A 23,847-nucleotide genomic window follows, 5' to 3' on the forward strand; every position below is an offset into this window, starting at 1 on the left:
ATTTACCTTGCTGGATGAACAGTGTATTATTTTATAGTACGGACTGTTATGGGTCTGCCGATACCAAGTATGTATGGGGTTTTTGTCCTATTTCAATATTTAAAGTCTTGTGTAAGGGCAAAAGTAAGTATGCTTTCTGATTTGATAAATGGTGATGACATGAACAAAATGTATACAGCCCTCCTCTGGGACAGGGAAAGAGGCAGGAAAATCATATAGCCTTGCTGCTGCCAATGGTCTCCCCTTCTGCTCTGCACATCCACTGAAAATCAACAGCTGTAAATTCAGTATTCCCAACCCCACTTCAAACAGCTGTAGCTCAGATTCAGAAAGTGATATAGACATGTTTAGCTTTAAAATTACACCTAAAGCATGTTGATACCTCTTAGGCTGGGTTCCCACAGGGCGAGATTTCCGCCGAGAAAGCGCTGCTTCAAAACCCGTGGCACTTAGCCGCGGGTTTTGGAGTGGCTTGGCTGCATTCTTTTCCGTTGCGGCCGGCGCTTCCAAAGAGGAAAACGCGGCCGAAACAGGGGAAAAAAATTAAAAAATTTGACATGCTGCGGCCGGGAAATGGACAAGTCTCGTCCACATGGCTGGCTCACCACTGGATTAGCAGCCGCAGGCATATTTGCCGCAGTGAAAATCCGGATGGAATTTCTGTGGCAAATCTGCCTTATGTGAGTCCAGCCTTACAGAACAGGAGCTACAGCCTTTTGAAGCAGAAAAGGCTCAGTTCGTCCACAAGTGTAAGGTAATTTTCCTGCAGAACCAGCTGAACTCGTCAAAAACTGTCGAATGCTTAATAGTTCGTTACAAGCAGGTTTACTAAACCTCAGACTGAGGCCAGGCATTGTGGTTTTGTTAAAGTTTTTTGGGGTATTAAAAAAAAGGTATATAGTAGAAATCCTAAGTATTTTGTTTTTATTATTTCCAAATTCTACAGCTCAGCTCTATCTGTGTTGAAGTATCCATTCCGAGCCTCTGTTGCAAATACCATCATTTTGACAGGAAATAACATTGCCTTCAGCACTATTTTCAGGTCAAAGCAACGGACATCTTGGCAGAAACAAACAGAACCCATTACAGGTCAACGTGATATGCTGCATGCTACTGTGGTCTGTTGTGCAATGAATGCGGGACATTGTTGTCCCTTCCATTATAGAAGGAGGCCACAACCATGATACGAGCACAGCCTTATAGAACACTAAAATCTTCTTTCTGAAAAGTAGGGAAAAACCTACCCAAGGATAAGACACTTGAAGAAAAAGCCATTATGTTAGCAAATAGTTCCTTATTTGTTATAACCATATCTTACTACAGCAACTTATGTAGCCCTAGGCTACCTGGCTTAATGGTTTGAAAATCTCATAAGGGAAATCTAGGAGTACATGAATGTGTTATGTTGGTGCACATGTAACGAGTTTATTGGTTGCATATTATATTAAACATTAAGTAGGATGCTTACTGGTGTATGAGAAATACAACAAAATAAAAGTTTTAGACAAAGTATAAAGCAATAGTTTGCACAAATAGACTATAGTCTTGTTTCAATTGTAGTTTGTAAACACTGAAATATCCTTGCCCTGTGTATACACAAAAGACCTGCGTGCTTCAACCAAGATAAACAATATAAAAAAGGTTCAAGGAGAACTGACTACGTTTATGAATTTGGTCCAAGGACAAAAAATAAATAGATTGAGGAAATGCGAAGCCTGCCTATAGTATTATAAAGACTGTACAAAGCAGGTGTCTAAATAAGCCCTGAAGGGTACCTATGAGCCTAGCCAACAACAGCGGGTGACTACAGAACAACCAGCCTGTTAACATAGGAGAAAAGAGGGTGAAATACGCTTGACCAGTAAATAAAATCATACTATCACTCGGGGACACAAGGCAGGGTATACAGAAACAATCAAGAGGCAGGGATAAAAACATTCTTTACAATTATAGGTATCCATACACCTTCAATATCTGTTGGCCAAACTGCATAACTATAGCAATTGCCCCCCAAAACACTGCAAAAATAAAACACCTGCAGATGTCTTCAGTGAAATACTGGCTGCGGTTTATGGCAACCTATGTTTTCTTAATTCAACTACAGTGAGATGTATGTTATTGCAAAACCCACGAAAGGAGTATGATAGCCTAAGTCAGCAGTGGTTAATCCATTTTTTTCCTTGGGCAGTACTGCAAGGAAACGAGCAACACAATACTTGTACAATATTATTCTAAAGCACACGGCCAGGAAAATCAGATTGTATCAACAAAAAAACAAATGGCGAACAACTAAAACCCTTAGTTTATATAAACCTTTCTAGCAAAGAAACCCTTTACATATATTTAAAATACCAAATGGGTATCCTTGGCACAATTCTTGATCCACTTATTCTATCTATTGATGTTGTGTTCTAAAGGCCTGGCCTCAGACCTAACTCTAGAGTTCCCTTTACAGCAATAAAACCCTAAAAACCCACACAGAAATTGTTTCTAGTAATTCTGCTAAAACAAAGCTACTTGGATGCTGAGATATAACAAAATGATGAATGAAAGGTATTCATTAAGTAAAGCAAACCTATAGTGACTTACTTCGCAAACTTGATACAGAACTGGGTGAAGTACTTTCGAGTAGATGCCAAGTTGTCTCGAATAATGGGGACATTCTGCTTTACATGTAGGATAATTGAAGTAACATAGGGACTTTGATCACCAACATGTTCCACATTCTGCCACTGCATCTGTGAAGCAAAACAAAAACAAAAATTAAAAACAGCATATATATATAACGTAAGCTTTAGGAAATGCAGTGTTCAAGCATCACCACAAATTGTAAACAGCTACGCAATGTATTCCTACAAAGAAAGAGATTAATCAGTAATGGACTTCACCTAGAGACAAGGGCGTAGCTAATGAATCATGGGCTCAGGTGCCAAAGTTCATCTTGAGGACCCCTCTTGCAACTACGCTTCATGGCTGCCAAAAAAACTCTTTTAAGACACCCATCGATGCCGCACTAGCACTCCGGAATGATGCTAGTGGTATGTCTTGCCCACCCTTTTTCCTCCCCCCAAAATAGTATTCATACATATTTTAGACAGTGTAAGATGGTATTTATAACACTGTAGGCTCATATACAGTGGCTCGGCACTGGTGTACCTTTAAATAATGGAATAACCATATAATAGATACAAGTTCTACACAGTGACAGTGATTACAGCGCAGTTACCTCCAGTGTTCACAAAATAGGTCTCCTCCAATAAATATAATTACATTTCCCCTTTCTTCTCTATCGGGTCCAGACCACCATGAAGACTTCTCGTAAAGATCATTCATCTCCGCACACTTTCCTCACCTGCTGCTACCCCCTAAGGCCCATCTCCGTACACTCCAATATTCCATAGTATAAAATGTTCACTTCTGTATTCCATACTGTACTAGTTGCCCATGCTGTGCCCGGCAAACTAATAGTGCCTTAACACAGTAATATTTATCACATAAGAACGAATTCCCCTTCCTAGCCCTCCTCAAGCTCCGGGTAGCCCTCTTCTGTGCTCCCCTCAAGTTCAGGGTGGCTCTCCTATTGCGCCTCCCTTAGGCCTTATGCCTACGGCCGGGTCGGATTCTGTGAAAATGTGCAGCAGAATCAGACCCGATGCCGGCCAGAGATCCTATACTCTCCTGTCTGGATCTGCGGCAAGTGTCTCTGTCGGAGCGCATGCGCAGTGCAGGCCATGATGCTGCCGTAGTGCTGGCAACGACGCAGATCCACTGTGACTCACCACAGGACGGACGACTTCCTTTGACTGCAATGGAAGCCGTCCATGTGATTTTTCACACAGAATAGAACATGCTGCAATTCTTCCCCGCAAATGGAAAATTGCAGTTGATTTCCACTCTTGGGCAGGGAATAATCTTTTAACATGGTATGTCTATGGATGGACATTGTTGCAGAATTCGCAGCGGGCATCTGGCTGCAAATTTTGCGGTGATGATCTGTCCGTGGGCATTGCGCCTTATGGTCTGAGTGACAGTTTTGAGCGATCATCTTTGCATAAACTTTTAAGTAGTCCCGGCCAGAAGAGATTAAGAGAAACAGTGCCGGGCACCGGGAAGAAGATGCGGCCAGGCTGACAGCGCTTCTTAAGTAATGTATACTGTTTTTTTTATTTTTGCCTGCAGTTAGGGCTTTGGTTATGGCTTAGACAGTAGGATTTCCTACTGTCAAAGTTGCATCGCACCGCACGAAAACTGTGTTTTCATTGTGATGCAACAGAGAGGAAGGCTCCATAGGGAAACATGGGCTACAAAACCTCACAAATTGCGTGCATATCGCCCGACCAACAAGGTTTTTGTGTTGCATGCTACAAAACATCGCAGGAGTGAATAGACCCACCAAAAAAAGCATGAGCTTTGCATACTTGCCATTTGTAGCATTGCAGCAACGCGGCAAAAGCACGCGACTTTGTCGCCAGTGTGAAGGAGGCCTAAAGGACATACGCATTGCTGCAGATAAACAAAACCCGGTATTATATTGCTTTCCATAAAGATAGGATGCATCCAGGCAGCTGGGGGCTGCTCAGATCTATGGATTGATGCACAAGTAGGATATAGGCTGGTAAAGATGGACAACAAGAAACTAGATCGATTCACTGTGAATAACGGTAGAACACATGCAGGGAGACAGGGGCTGCATGGAGCAAATGTATCTTCTACCCTTCTCAAAACCTATGTTAAACACATGTATAAGTCAAAGCAGTTTCTAAGCTTTGATGACACACTATAATCATAGCAGTAAAAGAATCTCAGGTTTCTGAGGCACAAAGGGATTATTTGCAGTGTCTATGATTACAACACAGCTATTTATGTCACTTTTCTTTCCCATTTTCATAATCCCAAAACATTTTTCCATCTTTTACAATAGAAAGTGGTTGGAAAATAGCTGTGAACTGAGATTTTAGTTTATCACCCTTTTTCTAGTGTAGCAGCTTGAAAATCCATTAAGGGAAAACTGAACTCCGCTGTGGCTGTTTTGCCCCTGTCAGAATAAATTCTCTCATCAGGCCTTAAACGTTTTCCCCCTTGTGTTTTGCTTGGGCACATTCCAGATAGTTTTCAACTACTGCAATCTAAGATACATAGTAATAAAAAGTCAGCACCTACCATAGCTACCTGCTGATTGCAATTTGTCTGCATAGAGGTGCCTGCCTACTGGGACTAATATTGAGTACTTGGAACTAGTAATCTCAAAAGGAAGAAAACCCAAGCAATAGTATCAGTAATATGAAAATATCTCAGTCACCTATTGCAACTGCGTCTGTAATACAATTCATGAAACGTTTTAGGCCTCTTTCACACGGGCTACAAAATCTTGCTACAAAATCATCGCTACAAAACGCATGTATGTGAAGCTGATGGGTTCTTCCACATCAAAGATGTTTTGTAGCCTGAAAGAACCCATTGGAAACCATGAGCCTCACATACATGTGTTTTGTAGCGATGATTTTGTAGCAAGATTTTGTAGCCTGTGTGAAAGAGGCCTAAGGCCTTCTTCACACGGGCGACACACCATCAACGCGAGAAAAATTGCAGCGATATTGCATTGGTGGTCCATGTGTTTTCTCGCAGCGATACCGCAATTTTGTGGTGCTACAAAGTTGAAATATAAGCCCTATCCGCAAAATAAGCTCCAGCTGCAGGGAAAAAAAACCCATCACCTTAGAAGCGCTGTCCGGCTCTGCTGCATCTTCTCCCCGATGCGGTTCATCATCTCCTCTTCTGGTCGAGGATTGAAAAATCTCCGCCTCCAGGAAGCACTGCCTCTGATTGGCTGAGCATCACAGCACTCAGCGAATCAGAGCCAGAAGTCGATGAACCAATCACAGCCATTCATTGTCTGTGGTTAATTCATCGAGCGCTAGCTCTAATCCCCAGCCAGAAGAGATGCTGAAGACAACTGCCAGGAACCAGGGAGAAGACGGCCTGGAGCTGGACAGCGCTTCTTAGGTGATGTATGTATTTTTTTTAATTTTTTTTACTGCAGTTAGGGCTTAGTTTAGAGCTTTGACAGTAGGATTGCCTACTGTCAAAGTTGCATTGCATGAAAACCGTGTTTCCTATATTGGCCCCAGTAGTAACAGTGTCCCTCATTGCCGTCCCAGTAGTGATAGGGTCCCCATTGCCGCTATGCTTTTCAGATGCAGGGAGAGGTTTGAGCGATCGTCTGCTAGTGTAAATGGGCCTTAAGAAGTTTGTGAAGGAACAAACTTATATAAGAACGAGGGCAGGCAATGGTACAAAATAAAGACGATTTCCGGAATTGGAAAAAGACCTTAAGGCTTCCTATAAAGCACTAAAGCATAAAATGAACTGCTTATTTCTTCTTGGTTTGTCTTAAATGACAGATGTATTAAAAGGAGATTTTCAGAATATTTTCTTTATATTGATTACCAATTCTCAGGTCCATTGCTTGGGACCATTGGGCTTGTGAACAGAGCTGCTGTATGTCAGTAACGCACAGCTCTTTAATTTGCATAGCATCCCAGAATGATATTGCAAACTCTCCCTGGGACAGTCACATGTTCCACATCCGATGTTGTGTACCTGATCCTGTGCAGGGAATGTCCTGTTGGAGTACAAGTTTATAACCATCTTTGAGACTTTCAACACAGGTCTACATTTTTTAAGAGGGTTTGTGTGGATTCTAAGAAATCTATAGCACAGATAACCCACATGCCTGGTGACCCCCTAACACCAATTCAGAGACCATAAAACGTCTACATCCCTTATCAGTGGACTAAGTATTTACTCCTCTACTCATCCTGTTCTGGTATTGTTTTAAGTGCAAATTAATAACACAATGTCTGTGCATATATACTGTATGTGTGCCTGATCGGATCTATTCCATTATGAATGAGGAAGAACTCCAAGTAGGTTCGCAAGCTCACTATAACAGCAGGTTTTTTTTGTTAGCCATTAAAAAGTATCATATCTACAAGATTACTTGCTTCCGCTTGCTGAGAACAATCACATATTGCAAACTCTCTCACACTGAAGTGAGTGGGAAAGATCTTGCAATGCTGTTCCAGCCCGCTACACTATGTATGGAGCCGTGTGTTTCCAGAACAAAGCAGTCACCTTTTTAACTTAAAGGCTATGGACAACTTTTACGCAACAGATTTTTCCTTCACAAATGCTACACAATTACCTTGAAATAATAAAGTTGCAGGCTGAAATCTTTGTGATTTATTTTCAAACCCTTTGATATGTAGTTTGCAAGGAGACTTCACATCTGCGTGCATTTCTCTCAATACATGCTGGATATGGGGTCTGTGTAATTAGGATACTGCTGCCTTCACTAGTTCTCATACATAAGCACAGCTTCATTCCAGAATGATTACCCCTTCAACCACCACATGAGGGATGTCCTCTCCCTCATGCTGACAGCCAGTGGTGCTACAGAATCTTTCATGGATGTTCTCCTCTCTCTCTACACTGATACACAACCTATGTGATTCACCACCTTCAGTACAGTACAGTCCGTGTTATCTGCTCTCATGAAAGCCTGGATGCCTGCCCGTGCCTCTCCTCACTCTAATCCGCCACCTACAACTTCCTTCCTCTCCCTGTGATCTCTAAAGGTGGTCATAGACATCAGTCATCAATCTACTTCTGTCTAATGATCTAAACAACTGTTGAGTTAGGTCCCTGCTACACAACAGTTAGCTTTTGAAAAATCGTGGGATAGTGCGAATTTGAAAAATCTTTCAGTGTAAATATGTCAACGATTGAACAATGAATATAATTTGTGCACTTATGGTAATTTTAGGCCTCATGTTCACGGGGAAAATCAGGCCCGCTACGGATTCTCCATGGAAAATCCGTAGCGGGTCCCTCCTGCCCCGCGGACATGAGGCATAAAAATAAGAATTAACTCACCTCTCGCCCGCTCCGGATCTTCTTTTCGCCGTGGCTTCATCTTCTCTCCGTTACGGCCGGATCTTCTTTCTTCGGCCCGGCGGATGCGCAGGGCACGTCGGCTGCGTGCCCCGCGCATGCGCCGGCCCGAAGAAAAAAAGATCCGTCCGCGACAGAGAGAAGATGAAGCCGCGGTGAAGGGAAGATCCGGAGCAGGTGAGTAAATTCCGATTTTGGTCTCCCGCGGATCCGGACGGCTTCCATAGGCTTCAATAGAAGCCCGCGGGAGCCATCCCCGCGGGAGACCCGCACGAAAATGGAGCATGGTCCAGATTTTTTCATGCTCCATTTTAAAAAAAAAATCACTTTTATTGACCATCCGCGGGTATTTATCTACCTGCGGATGGTCAATGCATCCCTATAGCATGCGGATCCGCGGGCAGGAGAAGAGTTAAAATCCGCTGCGGATTTTAATTCTTTTTTCCGTGGGCATGAGGCCTTATGCAGAGATAAAAATCATTGTTTACAAATAGTTACATGTAAACAGTGATGGTTTAGTCGTTCCTATTCACTTTCGTTCCTATTCACTTTTACAGGATTCTCTTGAAGTCTTATCAAGTTCGCCATCACCACGTCCTCAGGCAGAGAGTTCCACAGTCTCACTGCTCTTACAGTAAAGAACCCCCTTCTATGTTGGTGTAGAAACCTTCTTTCCTCTAGGTGTAGAAGATGCCCCCTTGTTACAGTCACAGTCCTGGTTAAATAGATCATAAGTGAGATCTCTTACTGATCCCTAATCTACAGTATTTATACACAGTTATTAGGTCGCCCCTCAGCCATCTTTTTTCTAAACTAAATGACCCCAATTTCAATGACCTCTCCGGGTATTATACTCAACCCATTTCCTTTTTTAATTTATTTGCCCATGTTTGTACCCGCTCAAGCTCTGATATGCACTTCTTGAGTACTAGTGGAAAAAACTATACACAATATTCCATGTGTGGTTTGACCATCGATTTGTAAAGAGTAAGAAAATCTTCTCGTCACGTGCCTCTATACCTTTTTTTGATGCACGCCATGATCCTATTTGCCTTGGCAGCAGCTGTCTGACACTGGTTGCTCCAGTTAAATTTACAGTTAACTAAAATCCCCAAGTCCTTTCACCATGTCATGGTGTGTAAAGGTGACATGTATTCTCCCTGCCCATGTGCATAGATTTACATTTATCAGTGTTAAACCTCATTTTCCACTTTCTGCTCAAGACCCCAATTTATCCAGATCCATTTGCAACCGTATAGTTTACTTCGTTGTGTTAATTACTTTACATAGTTTTGTATCGTCGGTAAATATTGCTATTTTACTGTACAATCCTCTAACAAAGTCATTGATATATGAAAACGAATGGGCCCAATACTGACCCCTGTGGTGCCCCACTAATAACAGTGAACCAGAGTATGTACCATTGAGAACTACCTTCTGCTTTCTATCACTGAGCCAGTTACTTACCCATTTACACACATTCTCACCCAGACCAACCATTCTTATTTTATATAATAACCTTTTATGTGGCACAGTATCAAACACTTTGAAAAAGTCGAATTATATGATGACTTCGGCCCAATCTAGAACTTACCTCCTAATAGAAGCTGATCAGATCGATTTAACAGAAGCAACCCCTCATAAACCCATGTTGATTTGGAGCTATACAGCTCTTTTTATTGATACTCCAAAATAACATCTCTTAGAAACCCTTCAAACATTACTAGGCCAGACTTACTGGCCTAAAGTCTCCAGGTTCACTTTTCAACCCATTTTGAATACTGGTACCAGGTTTGCTATGTGCAAATCCTTGAAACAGACCCCATAGCTAAAATTTCTTAAAAATGTAAGAAACAACGGTTTGTTAATCATGTTACTTAATTCCCTTAAACCTGGGGGTGTATGCCATTGGGACCCTTTGATTTGTCTATTTTAATCAATTTAAGGCAGCTCTGCACTTCTCGGATTAGACTGGTGACATTCAGTGGACAGATAACTTTAGAGCTCTAGATTTCATCTAGCATTTCATTTTTCTCAGTGAATACACCGGAGAAAAAGCTATTCAGTAATTTGTTTTCTCCTCATCACCCTCTACAATTTTTCCTACATTTTTTTTTAAAGGATCAACACTTTCAATATTAAATCTTTTTACTATTTATATACTTGAAGAACAGTTTTACTCTCTTTCACAATAAATCTGTCTCCACCTTTGCTGCTTTTTTCTGATTTTTAAATAATTTTTTTCCTCATAAATTGTTAGCGCTTCTTTGCTGCCTTCTTGTTTTAGTAATTTAAATGCTTCATATTGTTTATTGCCCCCTTTACAGGTTTATGGAGCTATATTGGTTTTCTCTTATTTCTAACGCTTTTACTCCTGTAAGGTATTTACTGCTCACAGAGAGTATATAAGATGCTATTTTATATAAGTTTACAAATTTTACAATTACTGTCAGTAGTCTTATTTTGAGGATATTGTCCCAGTTGATAAGGTTAAGGAGGACATCTCTAAGCTGATCGAACTTTGCCTTCCTAAAGTTCAGTATATTTGTAGCTTCCCAATAAAACGGCCTATAGATAGGCAAGTGGAAATTTATTATATTATTCCCCCCAACCTGCACCCTGTTGGTTTAGTCCAAAATGGCAGTCCCTCTAGTTGGGCCCTGTACAAGTTGGAAAAGGTAATCTTATTGACAGAAACTTGTTACCTTTAGGAGATCCGCAGGTCTCAGCTTCCCTTTTTATATCCAGATAGTTAATTTCACAATTATCTCATTGTGATTTGCTGTTTCATCTATTTGCATTAGTAATAGATTTTTAGTAGCTTCGGTTATATTTGGTGGCATATAGAAAATCCCTATGAGGATTTTATGTTTTTTTTCCTCCCTATGTATTTCTACTCATAGAGACTCCACATGTTCATATCCCTCACATATATCTTTCTGCAGTGTGGGCTTTAAAAAAGGATTTTACATAAAGATCAACGCCTCCCCCTTTCCGTTTTTTACGATTCCTTTTGAACAGACTGTTACCCTGTAAGCTAACTGCCCAGTCACACCTTTCATCCAACCAGGTCTCGGTTATTCCCCCTATGTCATAGTTCTCGTCAGACATTATTACTTCCAGTTCAACAACTTTATTGGTCAGACTTCTAGCATTAGTCACCATGCAGTTTAGAGATTTGTTCCTTTTTTATTTTAAGTGTATCCCTACTAACTGTTCTGCCAGTTCCAACTGTACTAACCCTCCTGTTACTCCACACCCATTTCAATTACTTAGTCCCAAGCTCACTGTCTACACTATCTTTCCCTCTAGCTCTCTGGTTGCCTTCCCCCAGTCCCTAGTTTAAATACTCTCCCAACCATCTTCTCCCGCCATCTTCTGCACCCTCCCCATTTAAATGCAGCCCATACCTATGGTAAAACCTGTAGCCAAATGCAAAGTTGGTCCAGTTCTCCAGAATCCCAAAGCCCTCTTTCCTAGACCAACTCCTGAGCTACTTGTTTATCTCCCTAATCTCTCACAGCCATTCTGGTTTTGAACGTAGTACAAGTAGTATATCAGAAAATACTACTTTTGAGGTCCTTGCCCTAAGCTTACAGTCCATTTCCCCCAAATAGTTTTTAAAGATTCTCCATCTACCTCTAACTTTGTGATTGGTACTAATGTGCACAATGAATTCTGGGTCCTCAACAGGATCCTCCTAGTTATTGGCAATATGTTGAACTTGAGCACCAGAAAGAAAACACACTGTCTGATGATCCCAGTCTCTGACAGATTGCTGTCTGTCGTCCTAAAAATGGAGCCCCCTACTTTGAGGACCTATTTCCCTTCTTACTGGAGCAGACATACCCCTAGCAGTCACTTTTTTTTCTTTTTTTTTTTTAAACTTCCTTAGTATGAAGTACCAACAGAAAGAAAACATACCTTGTATAGTCCCTAGCTGCTTTTGTTTCACATGTGACCGGTGTCCACTCATCTTCACTTTCAAGTGCAAAGTCAAGACATCATGACACTCACGTGATTGCTGCAACTAATTACCGGCAAAAGGGAGTTGGTGATTGGCTACATATTTTATGAATTGTAACTCATAGTGAAACATTCATAATGGACTTCTGAGTTAAAAACCTTCCAGCTGCCCCTTCTGTCTCAATGTCCACACAAACCATGCACTAGTGATTAATATTCTGCAAATCATTGTCATCATTACACTGGCACTGTAAAGAAATCTGTTGTAGGTAAAACTAACTGTTTCAGAATAAAGTGCAGCAAAGAGAACTGTATTATATAGGACCTCAGCTGAGAGCGTGACATGGAGGATAGTCTGGGGAGGTAAGATTTCTCCTTGTGAATAACATCACAAGGATTTAGGAAGTCTTCTATAGGCCATGCGATGCTTCCTGGGAAACCCATGCAAATAAATGATGGAATAAACCTGCGAAGCACCACCTATTGGGATGAGTCAATGGTCTGACCTATTAACCACGCTGGATATTCACTCATAGGGCAGCTATCATTCCAACACATTGCACTGTAAAGGATTATTCTATTCCTCATTTGCATGGCAGCACAGGTCATGCATGAAGCTCTGTTAAGTCCACAATTAGGTTGCAGCTGCATGAGGTCTCCAGTGGCTCACCTCTGGTCTAAAAGCATTATAAACACAGGTCTTTGTATTGTTTTCAATTTCTTTGCCAAGTATACTGTAGGTTAAAGATCAAATTAGTCCCACATGTACATACCTTGCTCATAGCAGTTAGTGCTGGATCGCAAGCAGAATCTAGGTCTTGTACAAGGAGCTGAATACTGTTCGATATTACTCTACAAACACAAGGTACAAAAACTTCAACTTTTGTAATTCCAAACCCCCCCCAAAAAAAAATGAAGATAAATGAGACAGAGAAACCAGATGGGCAAAGTGGCCAAACTTTGAAATTCTGAATTACACAACCCAATATGGAAACATTTGGTTTGATTAGACAAGGTTATACCAAGTGATCTTCCCAATTTGAAAGGTTCACATCTCGCATGCAATGACACTCAGAAACATACATTTCAAATAAATGGAAACAAACTCAAAAAGTTTTGTTGTACGACATGAAAAATACTTTCCACATCAGAGGTGATCCATGTGAGCCTCTGTCACTCCACACACATCGATCCTGTAGTCAAGATCCTGCCATACATGTTGTAGCTAGAGATGAGCGAGTGTACTCGCTAAGGCAAACTACTCAAGCGAGTAGTGCCTCATGCGAGTACCTGCCCGCTCGTCTCTAAAGAGTCAGGTGCCGGGGGGGGGGCTGGGGGGGGGGGGGAGAGAGAGATCTCACTCTCACCTCCCTGCCTGCTCACTCCCGCAACTCACCGCTCTCCCCCGCCGTCGCCCGAATCTTTAGAGACGAGTGGGCAGGTACTCGCATAAGGCACTACTCGCTCGAGTAGTTTGCCTTAGTGAGTACGCTCGCTCATCTCTAGTTGTAGCACATAATGATTGACTGCTGCAATGGCTTCTGTGATGTGTACTCACTGGTCATGCATGTGGGTGGTAAGGGTGGTATGTAGACCCTAACACTCCACCAAAGGAATAAAAATAATAAATCACAAGGCTTAAGGTCCAGGGACCATGGAGGCCTCTTGGGCACAGTAGCTAAACATAATTTCAGAATCTAGGGGAGAGAAAACCCACATGTCTATGTGAAACATATATGTGACTCCCCCAAGGAGCATGTGCTTTGTGCTATAATCTGCAGGAAAGTGTACAGCCCTTGCTTTTTCCATGATGAAACAATCTCTGGGATTTTGTACCTGGATATGTATAAATATGGCTTCTGCCGCAGCTGGAACAGGAAATCCCAGGTTTACTCTACCAACACCCCCTACTTTCACAATGAAGTCAGAAGTGAGCTTATTAAGCGACTACTAAACAGATGGATTGGCCGTGCAGATGGTGATTATAGCAAGCTAAATGAAACTCAGTTTGCGGTTCCATTGATATCAAATTTATCTATCCGAGTGTCATTAACCCCTTAGTGACAATGCTGGTTTGCGCCTTAATGGCCAACCAATTTTTCAGTTTTATTCATAGTCGCATTCCAGGAGCCATAAGTTTTTCATCTTTCCATTCACATAGCCATATGAGGGCTTGTTTTTTGTGGGACAAGTTGTGTTTTTTAATGGCATCATTTTTGGGTACATATAATGTACTGTATAACTTTTTAATTGTTCTTTTGGGGAATTAGAGGGGAAAAAAAAAAGAAATTCTGCCATTTGTCTTTTGGATTTCAGTTTTACAGCGTTCAGTGTGCAAAATAATGTAATAACACTCCCTGGAGTCAGCACGATTTCACCAACACCAAGTTTATACAGTTTGTGTTTTAATATTTTTGTGTACAATAAATCTGTTAGTTATTTATTTATTTATTTATTTATTTAAAGACTTGGTTTTGTGTTGCCGCATTCCAAGAGCCAAATCATTTTTAATTTTTCCATCGGCGGAGCTCTATGCAGGCTTGTTTTTTGCAGGATGAACTCCAGTTTTCATTTATCCAATTTTTAGGAACATAACACGTTTTGATTGCTTTTTATTTCATTTTTTTCTAGAGCCAAGATTAACAAAATCTGCAATTTTGGCATGTTTATTTTCAACAGCAAAGTTATTCAGGACAGTACAATTACACCAATACCACATTTATATAGATTCTTCTTAATAAACTTTTTAAATTAAATGTATTTTTTGTTCAACGCTACATTCAAAAGACCCTTAGGTTGGGGTCACACTGGACCGAAATTCTGTGGAAATCTCACGGAATTACTGCCCGCGCAGAAATACTGCAAGATTTCCGCGGTAGAAATGCAGCTTCAAAACCAGTGGCCTTTTGCCGCAGATTTTGGAGCGGCTTTGCCATCTACATTCCGCTGCAGCCATCTCTCACCATAGAGAGGGGAGTGGCTGCCGTGGAAACGGGGAAAGACATGACATGCCAGGTCTTTGAATTCCGTGTGGCATGTCATTTTCAGGGCGGCTTGGCCACAATGGATCGGCAGCAGTGAGTGGATGAGATTTTTGCAAATCTCATCCACTTTGCTAGCCAATACCAGGATAAAAAGTTGTGGCGCAGCAATTATGTGTGAACCCAGCCTAACATGTTCATATTTTTTTTTGTCAATGGTGCTGTGTGAATTTTTTTTTTTTTGCGCGATGAGTTGTACTATTTAATGATACAAATTGTTGATCTGTGTGCTGTTTTTATCACTTTTTATTCCATTTTATTGTAAGGCGAGAGGCAAAATTAGATATTTTCACAATTTTTTTTTATAGAATGCACTGTGCGGGTTAAATAAATGTACTATCTATCATCTGGGTCATTACGAATGCAGCAATACCACATCTGATTTTTTTCTTATTTTTTTTTATGCTTTACCTTTTTGTCCCACTATGGGACTTAATTATCATATTTTATCATTCATCTGATAAGACTACAATACTTCAGCTTCCCGGGCCAACGTAATTGGCAGACCTGGAGGCTACATTCAAGCCTCCGGGTGCCATGGCAACCCATCAGGACCCTGTGATCACATCGCTGGGGTCCGATGGGTGACAGAGGGAGCCCCATCCCTGTCAGCCTTTTACATGCTGCGGTCGCAATAACGTGTAAAAGGGTCAAATAGCAGGAATTGCTATTAGAGCAAGTGCCCAGCTGTCATCTGACAACAGACCACCCGCTCCCACCCCTCCCCGACACAGGAGACTAACGTCGGGCTTCTAATGCAGCAGCCATCTTTTGTCAGCACTGCAGATATAAGCCCCTTAACGACTGCCGTCAAAAGAAGTATGGGTGGTTTTTAAGAGGTTGAATGCAAGTTATAAAGATTACAAAATCGGAAAGATCATTTGTGCCAATTGGCGACTTTGGAAGAAAACTCAATTTTGGCCCTCAGTATCTATTAACATATTTCTAATGGCCCTACATATTTTATCAAAAATTAAAAAAACAAAAAACATTAGTATGTTTTTTTTCTAGATATTGTGAAAAGAAAATAAGCAGGAAACCCCTGGTGGTTTGCTAAACAGATTAATTTAAATTGGATTATATCCAAATGCAAACCGCCCCACAATACTTCCAAAATGATTTATGTTAACTGTTAGTGTGTGAGTAAACAAGCCCACAGAAAGCAAATACTAGGGTCTGGACCAAGAAGCATATCTAATGTGTGAAAATGACCTATTCTTTGAATAAAGTTTTTATGTTAAATACATTTCTTTTAACTTTTTGTTGATTTTTTTTACATCCATGTCAGTGTGATTTAAAAAAAAACAAACAAAAAAACTAAACTAAATACCTTGCCGTTTTCACTCTGGCTGCTAAGTCTAATAGTCTGAAACTTCCTGTTCTGTAAAGCAACCTCAATGACCGATTATAGAAATAAGGTGGTTCATTGACGTCTATGAATGGAAGATCCTAGGCGTCATTCTAATTAATATATATATAAATGTTTTTGTTTCTTTTTCTTTTTTACACACCACACACCAACCTTTCATTATACGCCTGCCTGTGGTAATGAGAGGACTCTTGATAAGTTCTCTCTACAGAAGAAGTGGCAGATTATTAGGTTAGTGGCCAGCACTATATTAATGTGTGACTTCTTTAAATAAGTCTAGAGATGTGGAGTCACTTCGTTCACCACTTAGCTACTAGAGTGAAATTGCAACTTTTTAAAAAGTAGCATATCATAAATGTCTCTAAATCCTGGGCAGCATTACACCTGTTTTTTTGGCAGAAATCAACACTAAATCTGTCTAAATTGACTTTTTACAAAAAAGGGTAAAATTTACACCGATAATGTGCCCTACTGTCTTTAAATAGTAACTGACTACAAGTAGACTGTAAAATGTAAAGTAGGTATACTGACCCTGTAATGAACACGATGGACATAACAGAAGATAGCATATATATGTACTTATTCAGTAGTGTGCAATCTACTAGTAAATGACACCTAGCCGCTTACGTGCTGAAAGTATCCATCTCCCCTGTTAGATTTATCCTCTCGGTCAGGGTCACATCTACTTTTTCTTTCAGCTTCTCTTCAAGCTATAAGGAAAAAACACAGACATTATTATAATAGTATAATGCCAATTTTAGCTAAAACAAAAAAAACTTCATGACCAGCCTATTTCCTTACCTTTATTATGACATTTGTTTTTACACAATGGGGCAGATTTATGAAAACTGTCTTTATTGCCCATAGCAACCAGTCACGGAGAAGCTTTCATTTTTTCAAAAGCACTATGGAAATATTCATCATTGCATTCCGAGCATGCTCAGAGCCTGGGAAACATAGAAACCAGGACTGTAGTACTGGGCAGTGACTGCTGTCAGCTCTATCCCTTCCACACCTGGCTGCATATATCTATATTACTCCCCAAAACCGCACCATTTGCAACCTGATTGGTTGTTTGGATTTACTCATTCCCAGTGATTGGTTATTTGGGTTGGCTGATTCACAGTGATTGGTTGTTTAGGTTGGCTCCTGTAGAAGTGGGGAGTAAAAGGCTAATATGCCACCTGGCTGCCTCTACTCCGCCTCTTCCCAGCCCTGGTTTCTGTGTTTCCCACGCTCCGAGCATGCTTGGAATGCAATAGGAACATGCCCTACGAGGAATGAAAGCTAAGCTGTGATTGGCTGCTACAGCAACAAAAAAAAAAAGATTGTGTTTTAGACATTTTGGGGAAAATATATATTTTTAACTGAGTTTCCTTCTGTTTGTCACTGAAAAGGCCTGAAACTAAAATATAACCTTTATTAATTTAAACGATAAAAAACCATCTCTTATTCAACAGGATGGTTAGGACCCAAAAACAGACACAAAGTTACAAACAAACAAACAAAAATGCCTATGGGATTTAAGCAAATGTTTGGGCATACAGAGTCCAACCGAACTCTTAACTAATATCAGTGAGAGTTACTAAGAGGGCTATCAGATGAGTTGATAACCTCTGGCCGTTTCCAAATGAATGCAAGACCAGAGGTACTAGCCTCTAGGTGAGTGACTTCCTGTTGCTATATACTGGTGAGAACGTGCATATAATGGAAGGCACCGTTCCAAGCAACAAATAAATAAACACCACTCACAACGTACTGGGTGGTGGATTATTAATAATTTAATAATCACACCATACTTAAAGTATTGTGCTCGTATACCCACTTATAAGGACACTATGCTGTGTCCGAATGATTTAGTATTGCTATACTTTTTGCTTCCCAATAGGAACATCGATCTGTCGAGACCCAGTTTTTATTAATAAGGGTCTTTAATTGTGTAAAATCTAGATTGTCACCAACAACAAACTGAAGAGCTGGACTTATAATGACAAGACTTAAGATATGGAATTATGTCAAAAGAAGTCAAGCTACTTATAGTATATGCCAGCTCGCAAAAGATGCAAGTTGAATGAGCATATGTATGATTAGCTAAAGTCCAATATTGACTAGAGCAAACAAAGTCGTCCACAATCGTCAACGCGTTTCCACAGCGCAAAACAAATTATTTACGCACTGCTTCATCAGGACGAAAATAAGACTAAGTTGTACTCAAAGATTGTACAGTAAGTACCAAATTGTACTCAATTTGTTGTCACAATAGGTTTAGGTAGTGAACATCAGTTGCGCAAAAATGGTTGTAATTACTAGCGCCTATTGACTGATGTTCAATACACTAAAGAAAAAAGGGGGCTGGAAGACTGGTTGCACTTGTAATGTGGACCCAGTCAGAGTGAAATACCACCGATATTGAGAGCACAATCACCATAAAGGATATTCTCTGTCTGCTAAGAAGCATGTATCACATAAACTGTTAAAGGGGTTGTCCCGCGCCGAAACGTTTTTTTTTTTTTTTTTAACCCCCCCGTTCGGCGCGAGACAACCCCGATGCAGGGGTTAAAAAAACAACCCGCACAGCGCTTACCTGAATCCCGGCGGTCCGGCGTCTTCATACTTACCTGCTGAAGATGGCCGCCGGGATCCTCTGTCTCCGTGGACCGCAGGGCTTCTGTGCGGTCCATTGCCGATTCCAGCCTCCTGATTGGCTGGAATCGGCACGTGACGGGGCGGAGCTACCAGGAGCCGCTCTCCGGCACGAGCGGCCCCATTCAGAAAAGAAGACCGGACTGCGCAAGCGCGTCTAATCCGGCGATTAGACGCTGAAAATTAGACGGCACCATGGAGACGAGGACGCTAGCAACGGAACAGGTAAGTGAATAACTTCTGATAACTTCTGTATGGCTCATAATTAATGCACAATGTACATTACAAAGTGCATTATTATGGCCATACAGAAGTGTATAGACCCACTTGCTGCCGCGGGACAACCCCTTTAAGTTATCACTGGAGTTCATCTCATCTGTTCATATCAGTGTTGTGGTTGAAATTAAATACGGAAAACACAATATAGTGCCAGGTGAGTTGCAAGAGAGATACCAACGAGCCCCAATGGACGCCATTCCCATTTTTTCCCAAATGTGTAAAGAAGCCTCTGAGGCAGATTTGAACACAGCCTTAAAGGCGTTGTCCCGTGAAATCAAGTGGGGTTATACACTTCTGTATGGCCATATTAATGCACTTTGTAATATACATCGTGCATTAAATATGAGCCATACAGAAGTTATACACTTACCCACTCCGTTGCTGGCATCCCCGTCTCCATGGCTCCGACTAATTTCTGCATCTTCTGGCTTCTTTAGACGCGCTTGCGCTGTCCGGTCTTCTGCTGTGTTGACTGGGGCTGCTCCGGCATGCTCGCGCCGGAGAGCTGGTCTGCGCGTCGTCATCGTGGCTCCGCCCCGTCACGTGGTGCCGATCAGCCAATTAGGTGGCTGTAATCGGCAGTGGAACGCAAGACATCCACGGTGCACCATGGGAGAAGACCCACGGTGCACCATGGGAGAAAACCGCGGTGCATCCTTGGGAAAGGACCGGCGGCCATCTTTAAAAGAAGAAAAGAAGAAAACTGCCCGAACGGGGATGCAGGTAAGAGATTTAAAAAAATAAAAAAAATAACAAAGGGATTATTTTTAACGGGGCACAATGTGGGGGTATGTTGAAAAATTTTTTTTTGATTTCGCCGCGGGACAACCCCTTTAATTGTTCAGAGATTTTAAAATTTAAAATTAAAGTATCCAATCATCAAACTAAACAGAGTTTTCAATAGGAGCACCTGTTGGGTAGTAGCCAGACAATACTCCGCTGTACTCAGGATACTGCAGATCAAGCATAGTTCTTCGGTGGTGAACTTTGCTACTTCAGAGCCTTCTTTTTCCTTGAGAAGACTGGTAATAGTGAGTCCAGTACTGCTGCTGCTGGTTCTAGTGAGACAGAAACAGTGATTTAACATACTCAACTTTCAGCAATAGATTTAGGAGGAGCAGAAAAAAAAATATCTGAACTAGTTCTAATAATACGAAGATCCACAATGAAGCTAACAGAATTGGAACAGTTTCATTCAGCTTTAGGGAGTTCTACAGTAAATAAAACAAGATTAAATAGTGTGAGAGCACTTAGAGCAACCACTTTGTGAACTCAAGGGATACATAACAGTGTCAGCACTCACGGTCTAAGTATAAAGCTACTTAGATTGCAATGCATATACATGGCTGCATGTATAGAACTCCAAACACAAATGTATCTACATCCATAGTCGCTACTCAGTGGCAAAGCTTCAAGTTGCTATTACAAAGTCTAAGTGCTACATATGCTTACTCTATTTAAGTCTATGGCTTATTGGTGTCGAGCCTCTTTGAAGGGGATCTCCTAAATGGTCACCGAGATGTGTCAAAAAAAAAAAAAAAAGAGTCAGGACTCTAAGGATACATTCATACAGTGGAATCCGACCTCTTAACACCACAGCAGAAATCCATTTGTAAGCTGTGAATTTCTGATGCACAAGCGGATTTAGCCCTATAAAATGGGCAAAATCTGTGTGCAGAGTTTCCGACGCAGACCCATGTTAAGAAGTGACATGTCTATGTGTCCCATTATACCACAGGAAAAGGGAGGTGGTAAGACAATTAGAAGAACACCTATTAACACCCCTATGTTTACACTGAGTACATATGTTGTCAGAGCATAATTGAGGATTTTGGAGGATAGGGCTGACAGAAAAAAGCAAGGAGGTTCACAAGATCACAGGTCAATATGTTAACAAGGCTGCCCCCCTTCACCTCTAAAATCTACGAGTAGGCAGAGATTGAGCAGAGAGTTTTATAACCGTTTTATAGTTTATATTTTTAGTAGCAATATATATTTTTATAGCTTTATATCAAATCTAGAAAGAAATCAACAGTGAGTCACAGATGTTACATCATATATTCTCAATATGAATAAATGTATGGCAAGTGATGTTGCTTTGCCGTCTGAATGTCTAAATACAAAGGGAGACACACAAGTATAAATGTGTCAACACTAATTAAAATTCTAGACAAATAGTTTCTCTTTACGCCATAGCTTATTTCATATGTAGAGTGGCACAGTCATTTTGCATTACATGACAATGATAATGTAGGTATAATGGGGGACTACAACCAGTGATGCTTTGATCGCTCCTACAGTATGATGTAATGCTATAGCATTACGTCATACTGCAATTTGACAGGCAGTTTATCAAGCCACCCCAGGAGGATGGCTTGATAGGCAGTCTGCTAAGGCAGCCCTGGGGCCTTTCAAAAGGCTCCCAGCTGCCATGACACCTGCACGGCTCCCCCGATCTCATTGCGTGGGGGGCCAGCGGATTTAAATGCTGTCAGAATTGACAGTGACATTTAAAGGGTTAATAGCCGCGATCGGCCGATCGCAGCTATTGCCCACGGGTGTCAGCTGTAGTAAACAGCTGACGCCCGCGCTGTATGCAGAGAGGTCGCCCCGCGACCTCTCTGCATACATACCCCGACGCTCCAGGATGTAAATGTACGTCCTGGAGCGGGAAAGGGTTAAACAAACCGCTTCTCGTTAAAATGAGCGAGTGATGTCACTGCAATAGCTCATTCAGCCCATTTAGACAGGCAGATCATCATTGAGAATTGTTCACTCTCGTTCAAAGCTTCACATTTTAGGAGTGTTTAAACGGAACGATAAATGAACGAGCCAACAATGATTTTTAGTTCTGCTGAAAGTGAACGACTGATTAGAAGTGCATGATTCAGTCGTTAGCTTGCATTTAGACATGATATTCGAACACTTGTTCGTTTGAGCCCATTTTGACTGACAATCGTTACATGTAAACGGGCCGTAAGGAGAGCATAGTCTGAGTATGCCTTCTTCAGTCGAAAAAGAAAAAAAATCAGTTTTTAGAAGTTTCTCAGTGGAAAGGAATCTGCTGGTGTCTTGTTGCAAGTGAAGAAAGAAAACACACACCTTGCCAATGTGCCCAATAATCCCCACATCCCCTCCTCTCACCGGAGCAGAATAAAAACTTATTGGACTGCATGACTACTACATTTAGCAACAGACATATGTGTGCATGAGAACAGCAATTCATTGGTAGGAAACAGAACCAACAGGACTTCCTTACTATGCTGCACACATGTGGGGAATTTACAAGCCAGCCGAGCATTGAGACATTAATAAGGTGACACACAACGCAGACTCTGCTAGTAAAGAGACTAACACACCGCTGCTAAACTACTGCTTTGTGTCTGCAAGCTTTAACACCTAGAAAGAAACAGCTCCGAGTTCTTCTACAATCGAAGTCTTCAAACAGCGGCTGGACAGACATCTGTCTGGGGTGATTTAATAATCCTGCACTGAGCAGGGGGTTGGACCTGATGACCCTGGAGGTCCCTCCCAACTGTAGCATTTCATAAGCATGGGTTCATAGAATTGTAAACTGCCATTATTGAAGAGGTTTAACCCTTTCCAATCCAATTTGTATCCTGGTTTTCCTAGGGGGCTTACTCTTTTTCTGCCGTTATACAATGGCGCTATCTGCTGGCTAAAGCCAGTACTGCATGAGGTGACACGTTGGATAGGCTTTGACAGCAGAGAGGCTGGCAATATACAGTAAGAGAACACTGACGGATGTCTTCCATCATCGGAGCTGTACCGCCTTTAATCATAATGTCTTTAGACATCAGACAGTGGATTGGAAAGGGTTAAAGAGAACTCAAGAATTCTATGAAATTAGTCTGTCATGTATACCTTAAGGTCAGATAGCATATACATTGCGGACAGCATATTGAAAATCCACAGTGTGTTACAGTACCAGATAGGTGAATGGGGTTGAAGGAAATCTCAATCACATGCAGTGTTTAAAAAAGTAAAGTGCAGTGTAAACTGATGTAAAGTACATGGCTGCAACAATACCATACTAATTGGTTCTTAGACCACTGTTCAGCCAATCAATGCAGTGCTCAATGAACCAATGTGATGACTGCAATTGGTTCTTCGAGCGCTGCACTGATTAGTTCTTCAACCGCTGCTAAGCCAATCAGTGTAGCGCTCGATGAACCAATCACAGTCATCACATTGGTTCATCGAGCGCTGCCTTGACTGGCTGAGCAACGGTTGAAGAACCAAAGTCATGGCTTCCTAGAGGCGGGATATGAATCCTGTAACCAGAGAGTGATGCTGTACGAGCGGCTAGGACTGTGGGAACCGCGCAGACTTCTGGAGAGCAGCATGTGGGACCGGGACCGAGCCTGCAAAGTAATGTATTCTTTTTTTTCTTTTTTATAAGTGTAGTGTAACTAAGGCTTATTTTGGGGTAGGGCTTATATTTCAAGCTCCCTCGGAAAAAAAAAATAATCATGCTAGGTCTTATTTTCGGGGATACACAGTAAGCCTTCAAATATATCCACAGTTAAGTGAGATCCAGCTATATACTCTAAAAAGATGAGTGGATAGAGTGCA

The 23,847-nt window shown here is 41.4% G+C and overlaps 1 protein-coding gene across 1 annotated transcript in view; it reads right to left on the minus strand.

The window, feature by feature from the left end:
* Nucleotides 1-23,847, minus strand: part of VPS53 (VPS53 subunit of GARP complex) — a 179,271-nt gene that overhangs the window by 41,839 nt on the left and 113,585 nt on the right. The window contains exons 15-18 of the mRNA XM_066575956.1: nt 20,162-20,309; nt 16,957-17,039; nt 12,693-12,771; nt 2,590-2,738 (exon numbers count right to left, since the gene is read on the minus strand). Coding sequence (XP_066432053.1) covers nt 2,590-2,738; nt 12,693-12,771; nt 16,957-17,039; nt 20,162-20,309 — 459 coding nt within the window. The remainder of the gene's footprint in view (nt 1-2,589; nt 2,739-12,692; nt 12,772-16,956; nt 17,040-20,161; nt 20,310-23,847) is intronic.

The sequence above is a fragment of the Eleutherodactylus coqui genome, chromosome 1 (assembly GCF_035609145.1).
Source record: "Eleutherodactylus coqui strain aEleCoq1 chromosome 1, aEleCoq1.hap1, whole genome shotgun sequence".
NCBI classification, from domain to species: domain Eukaryota; kingdom Metazoa; phylum Chordata; class Amphibia; order Anura; family Eleutherodactylidae; genus Eleutherodactylus; species Eleutherodactylus coqui.